General features: G+C 42.8%; 1 protein-coding gene across 2 annotated transcripts in view; it reads left to right on the forward strand.

Moving 5' to 3' along the window:
- Nucleotides 1-5,975, forward strand: part of SULT4A1 (sulfotransferase family 4A member 1) — a 62,678-nt gene extending 56,703 nt beyond the window's left edge. Inside the window, exons 7-8 of one of the 2 annotated variants that reach the window (XR_011202264.1) lie at nucleotides 576-691; nucleotides 3,040-3,128. Coding sequence is in view for 1 of the 2 variants with exons in the window: in XM_069228292.1 (XP_069084393.1) it covers nucleotides 3,040-3,152 (113 nt within the window). In the remaining variant the exon portion in view is untranslated. Of the gene's footprint in view, nucleotides 1-575; nucleotides 692-3,039 lie in introns of both variants that reach the window. The other variant, XM_069228292.1, reaches the window with a different exon arrangement.
- The last annotated feature ends 965 nt before the right edge of the window (nucleotides 5,976-6,940 follow it).

Raw genomic sequence — 6,940 nt, forward strand, 5'->3', positions numbered from 1 at the left:
GGAGTGGCATAGCGTGCCATTGTGTGGAGTGGGATGGCACATAGTGCAAATGTGTGGAGTAGCATAGAGTAGAGTGGAGTATCATAAAGAAGAGTAACGTAGTGTGGAATAGAGTGGAGTTGAGAGGCATGTTTCAAGCCCATTGAGTTGTAAACAGTACATCTTGCATCTCAGCATATGGTTTTTGCATTTTAAGTTAAATTACACACTCATCCCAATTAGAAAACAAGTAAAGTTTTTTTGTATGTATATACTTTTTATTTTTGTAGGGTAAACATTTATTTTCGGTATGATGTATTATTATTATATACAGTACAAATATGTAATGATAAAGCTACTGTTTTTGCTTTCTACCTGATGGAAATTACTGGTAGCTCTTTCTCATTACTATTGTTATGTATGCTATTTATTCATAATCTTTTCAGTTTTTACATTATACTAATAATAATACTTATTATTATTATTATTTTCATCATCATCACCATCATCATTATTAATATTGTTATTGTTGTTATTATTATTATTTACAAGGAAGCCTTTATTTGGTTTTAGTTCTTAATTTTTTTTCCTTTTAGCCCATTGATTCTTTTGCCTCGAAGATTTCACTGGGGTGATGTGAAAGCTGGGGATTCCTTTTGCTTTTCTGTTTTCTACAAAACAAAAGTGTTGCATGATTCAAACCTCAAATAAGGTGGGTGACTTTTGCAAAGTTGTAAAACATAGAATATGTTATCTTGGTACTTGGAAGGGGAAGGAATCGTCAGTGCATTTTTTATGACACTTTACATGAACAAGATCTGATTTGCAAATATATACTAAATAAGCCCTGAAGAAGTCGTTTTGGATGCAACGCAACAGCAGAATCAGAGAAGAAAAATGAAATGTTTTAAATGCAAAATGATGAATAAAGAATCTTTTTATTGTTAAATTGACCTTTTGCATTCTTGCTGACTGCTGTTATTAAGTTACAATACTTGCTGTGTGTGGTGTGTCATAATGAGATTTTGTGACAAACTATTTAACAAACTCCATTTGATAGCAAAAATCCCAACTTGGACAAATATTTTAGGTCTTTTGCCTGTTTACAAATCCACAATGAGGTTCTTCCTCAAAGGCATTTGTGCATGTAAGTTTGTCTTACGTATGCAAATTTCTGGCTTTATGAGTGCAAGATATACACAAAAGATGGTCTAAGGATTGCAAAGATAGTCTGAGGCTTGCAAAGTCCTTTACTCACCCGTAATGCCGGAGTCCAATTTTGTAATATTATGGATAAGTAAATCCCAGACTCACTTCCTACCCCTGGATTGGAATTTACTCATCCATAATATGAGCTCACTTCCTACACCTGGACTGGGATTTACTTGTCCCTCATATGGACGCACTTCCTACCCCTGGACTGGGATTTACTCATCCTTAATATGAATACACATCCTATCCCTGAACTGGGATTTACTCGTCATTAACAGTACAATTTTAGAGTAGAGGTTATTTGGCCAGTTTGAGAACACATCATATTCCTCTCCAACCCTTTCCCACACCAGAAATTCTATGAGATTTAGGGCCTCATTATAACATTGGCAGTATATACCGCCTACCGCCGCGGCGACGGCCGCCAAAAGACCGTTGCCGCGGCTACCAGCCGTCAGCCGTATTATGACCACAGCCGGATTTCTGCCAAAAGGATGGCAGAAATCCGGCTGTGGCCATGGCGGCGGATAGAGGTAAGGTGGCGCTGCTGCCACGCCAGTAGACCGCTGCTGCCTGTATCATGACCCATGATACTGTCTGTCGGTGTTCTGCTGGCGGACGCTGCTGCTGCCAGCTGCGCCCCATCCCATCTCCTGTCGAAGGACCCCCTCACAACAGGTAAGTCGGATGCTCCGACAGGGGAGTGGGGTGGGGGTGTTGTGTGTGTGTGTGTGTGGGGGTGTGTGCATGTCTGTGCATGTGTGAATGCGGGTGTGTGCTGCGTGTTGTATGTGTGTGCATGTATGGATGTGTGAGTGCGTGTATGTTGTGTTGATTGAATGTGTGTGTGTTTGTATGTATGTAAGTGTGTGTGTGGATGTGTGTGTGAATGGATGTCTGCCTGCGTGGTTGAATGTGGGAATGAGTGTGTGTATGCGTGTGTGCGTGTGTGAAAGAATGTGCATGAGTGAAGGGGGGTCTGGCGAGGGAGGGGGTGTGGGGGAATCAGGGGAGGGGGGCGGGGAAGACCCCTATCAGTGACAGGGAAGGAATTCCCTGTCACTGATAGTGCCTACCGCCATGGTTTTTGTGGCCGTAAGGAACCCACGAAAACCATGGTGGTAGGCGGGGTCATAATACCGCAGGCAGCCTAGTGACGGCCGCCGGGCTGGAGACTGAAGTCTCCAGCCCGGCGGTCGTTACCGCTGTGGCAGACGGTGTGGTAAGCCAAACCGCCAATGTCTTAATATGGGGAAAAGTACCGCCAGCCTGTTGGCAGTACTTTTCCCCATTTCATAGTACAGCTTGTTTTGTGAATTGCGGCCATTGTGCCACCTTGTACGTGTTCCCATCTCAAAAAAGCACTAAGCAAACCAGAACCTGAATGTAATGATGTGTTGCACATCATACATCAAATCAACCTTTGAGTCACTCAGTTGACCATTAAGTGGCAAGATATGAACTTAACCCAGATTCATTCAAAGATAGAATCTAAGTGTGTGGTCTATTATGAACTTAGCACACACTTGAAAAGCATGTTCTGAAGCCTTTACAGACCATGTATGGAAAATCTGAATTCTTTATTTACATATAACATTTTTATCGTAATGATGCCTAAACAATATTTGTTTTCCAATACAATATTTGGCTTGCCATTTAGCACTTATTGAGTCACGTCAGCTTCGCCTAACACACCTCTATTTTCTCTTTGTTTTTTTCAATGTATTTCTCCTGCTGGAAAGACTCTAGCTAGATAAAGGCAGAATTCTTGAGGTGTACAAAATGAAGGTGGCAACAGAATATTTGAGAGTGACTATGTATTTTCTTTTTCTTTTTTACGAATTTCAGGACGAGTTGGCCTATGGAAGGACATCTTCACTGTATCCATGAATGAGAAGTTTGATTTTGTTTATAAGCAGAAGATGGGGAAGTCTGACCTGACATTCGACTTCAGTTTGTAAAAAAAACTGCACGCATTCAGTTCCCACTCATAAGCTAAAAATGCCTTACGCATCTGTTTATTACCTGCTCACTAAAGTACAATAGCTTTTCGGTGTAACACTGTAATGAAAAAAACAAAACAAACAATAGGAATATATTGATGTTCACTGTCATAAACAGCTGCTCCACCTTTATTATTCCAGTTATTTACTTGCCTTCAAAAAATATTGCTATAAGAATATCTGCAGCTGTTTATGAATGTACAATAAACGTATACTGTATGCTTCGTATCTATATGCAAGTAGAATGTATGATTTCTCCAAAAATACGTTTTTGAATTTTTTAGTGATTGTAACTAAAGATATTATTAAACTAAAGCCAAAAAGCTAATTTAAGAAAATTCCTTAAAAGGCCAAAACTGTATATTAAAGGCATCTCAGGGCTAAGCTGCTGAAGTGGTTTTTAAACTTTTGCGACTGGAACTACAACCCCCATTGAAAGTGGTTACAAAGAGCAATGGGACGTCCTTTTATTATTGTGTAAACTCCAGCTTTATTGTCATGCTTTTTGAGTTGATTCAATTCATGGATGTAATTCTAACCATAGACGCCACTTTACATCCCCAGGATCATGGTAGTTTGTCCCCAATTTCTATATGACCAGCGAGAAAACATGGCCTTCTGTTCGACCCCATAGCGAGTCCCTGCACTCACAGGGATGGAGGCCTGCTGAAGACAGCAGACCTCCATGTCTGTGAATGCTTTTTAAATAAAGCAGTTTTTTTTTTAAATTTTGCAGCCCATTTTCCTTAAAGGAAAACGAGTTGCAAGATAAAAAAAATAACAAAACCATTTGGTTTTGGTTTTTCAGAGTAGGCAGTGGTCCATTGGACCACTGCCTGCTCTGAAAAACCCTTTTTGGCAACATTCACAAAGGGGAAGGGGTCCCCTGGGGACCCCTTCCCTTTTGCGAATGGGTTACCACCAGTGTGACACTGGTGGTAACTGCAAATTGCTTTGCGACCGCGTTCGCGGTCACAAAGCAATTTAGCCTAGCGATGCGAGTCGCAGATAGGAAGGGGACACCCCTTCCTATTTGCGAGTCGCATTCACAATTTGCGAGCCGGGTACCGACTAGCAAATTGTGAATGGGCATCGCAAACGGCATTTTGCATGGCGCAAACTACGATTTTCGCAGTTTGCACCATGCAAAATGCTTGCTACATCTGGCCCTATGTTTTTACCCCTGATGACATCACAGGTTGGACTCAAGAGCTCACGTTTAACCACTCATCAGCCTTCTGTTGCCGAGGGCTTAGGTGGTGGGCAGTGAGCGAAAAGTGCGTAAAGAGGACTTAGGGGTGTAATGCAAAATGACGGGGCCCCCGCAGAATGTGATGAGGGAACCCTGAGTCTCCCATGTATCACCAACAATCATTTGGCTTAGGCTGAGTGGGGGCCCTCTGAAGGGTTGGGGGCCCTTGGGAGGAATGGGGGCTCCCCTGCACCACCGGGGCCTGTGTTACGCCTCTTCTCTTACTGCCCTCTTCATCTTCCCTTCCTGGTTCTGCCTTCATGGCCAGTTAAACCAGGGGTAGCAAGGGCGGTGCCGCGGGTCCCAGCAGCTAAGCCAGGCATACATTTGAAACCTGTAATTGACGTCCATGAGAGAAAAACATCTGCGTTCCATTAAGAGAGGATTTGACTGCAGGCAATCGTGGGTTTTAGACAAGCATGACTTTTAAACCAATCAGTGTTACTGAAGTCAGTGGCGAAACAAAGGACCCCGCAGTCCCCGCGGTGCGGGGAGGGGAGCCCAAGCTCCAGTGAGTCCAGGAGGGCGGCCTTCCATGTACTTTGCAGGGGGGGAAGCAGGGGGGCTCAGGTTTCCTTAAGCTAGTGATTGGAGTGGGTCTGAGGGCTCGTCAATTGGAAGAACTAGCTACCGTCTGTGACAAAGACATAAAGAAGCAAGAAACGTCCTTTGGGAGCAGGCCGTTACTGGCTAAAGGCGCTCAATGGCTTTCAGTGGGTTTTAATGCATGCGACTGCAGGATAGTCACTTTTCCACGGAATAAAACAACATTTTGCACAATCAAATGCGACCCTTGCTCCGTTTTCTCCTAAGACATAGAGGGCAAAGTGGCATTGATCCACATAGGCTATTGAGCAAATTGGAGGAAACAATGAAAACACTTCCCATGGGCAGTCATCTTTCACTCATCAACAACTGATGTTGAAAAATGCTCAAAAACAGGAACACCAAAGACCACTACGATGGGAATGTTCAAGAACGCAGAACGCAGTACCCCACTTCCGTAAACAATGACCTGCTTTAGAAAAAAATTGCTTTCAAACTTCAAGTTGCATTGTGTGTGTATACTTATTTATTTTTATATAATGTAAGCCTGCGTTCAAATGTGTGACTCAATAGAACATGCTTAAAGCATGAGCACTGGCCATCGAAGAAGTATTTTGTTAATTTTCTCAATGCACTGGGTAAAATCTCTGTATTAATCGGTAAATAAAGATTATTTCTGTGCATTTGTTCCGTGGTTGCAAAGACGCACATACTGACAGCTCTCCTTTTTAGCGCATCAGATGTATTTGATGGACTTGTCTCTTTTTTACTTCTGCTGAAAGGTATCATTTTGGAGACAAAAAGCGATGGGTTATTTAGCACGGTGTGTCTTGTCAGCATTGTCCTAGTGTACGTCTGGGTGGAACTGCTTCAAGCTAAATTGTGTTCATATTTTATACATCTCCAATGGTTGCATTTCAAGCAGTACACATTATACTTCTGTGCTTGCTTGCGTATTTAATAAAGGCAGGTTCCATCCACTATGTTTCTGGATTTGTTCTTTGTAATTGAAATGCGGGAGAACCACGTGACCTCTCCGAGTGAACGTAATGGTTTTCCTGAAGCCTTTTTATTTAATGTAGTAATTTCCGGCTTTCACAAGGGACTTCTTTTTTGAGAAGTAGATTAATATTTAATGATAATGCTTTCTGTAAGCCGGTATGTGTCCGTGACATACTCATTTTGGGATTTATTGAACAATGGGGACATGGCGCAGTTAGATTTTAAACAGTTTGTGACAGCGAGTAGGATGCTAAACACATTAAGGGCCAGTGGCGTAACAAAGGCCCCCGCGGCCCCTGGGGAGTTGGGGAGGGGGGAACTGAGCTCCAGGGGCCCCCTCAGCACAGCTCCCTGGCCCCAGAGCTCATGAGTGAGTGCGGGGGGGGGAGGGAGTGGAGGAAGCCTCCATGTTCTTTGCAGGGGGTGACCCTCTAGTTTTGTTATGCCACTATTAAGGGCCAGATTTACAGTTTGTCAGATGGGTTACTCTCTCACAAATGTGATGGACATCCCGTCTGGTGTAGTAAAGTGCATTATATCCAGGGCCCCTGGAATTATGCAGCAGAACAGGCCCAAATTATGTGGTAGGATTGAGTAAATTATGCGGCAAGAAAACTGCAAAGTTTTGGTTGCACCTTACTAGTACCAGTTTAACTCCCAACTATAATAATAAACAATAAAAAGGTGACCAGTCAATCTTCCCAAAGCAATAGGAGGCCATTTTTCTTAATAGCAGTGAATCATGTATGTGCATGTTGCAAAAAGCTCTCAACAAATAAAATATTGTATGCACCTAATGCAAACAATTGTTGTGCTAAAGAAGTAGCAGTGCTGCTCTGATACACTTTTCATCAATTGAAAGAATAAGGTTCTCAGTATTGAGACACACAGGGGTCAAGTGAAGAAATGGCATGTGTGGGGCGTGGCCGAGCCCCCTCCAAGATGG

This window comes from Pleurodeles waltl, chromosome 4_1, assembly GCF_031143425.1.
Source record: "Pleurodeles waltl isolate 20211129_DDA chromosome 4_1, aPleWal1.hap1.20221129, whole genome shotgun sequence".
Lineage (NCBI taxonomy): Eukaryota > Metazoa > Chordata > Amphibia > Caudata > Salamandridae > Pleurodeles > Pleurodeles waltl.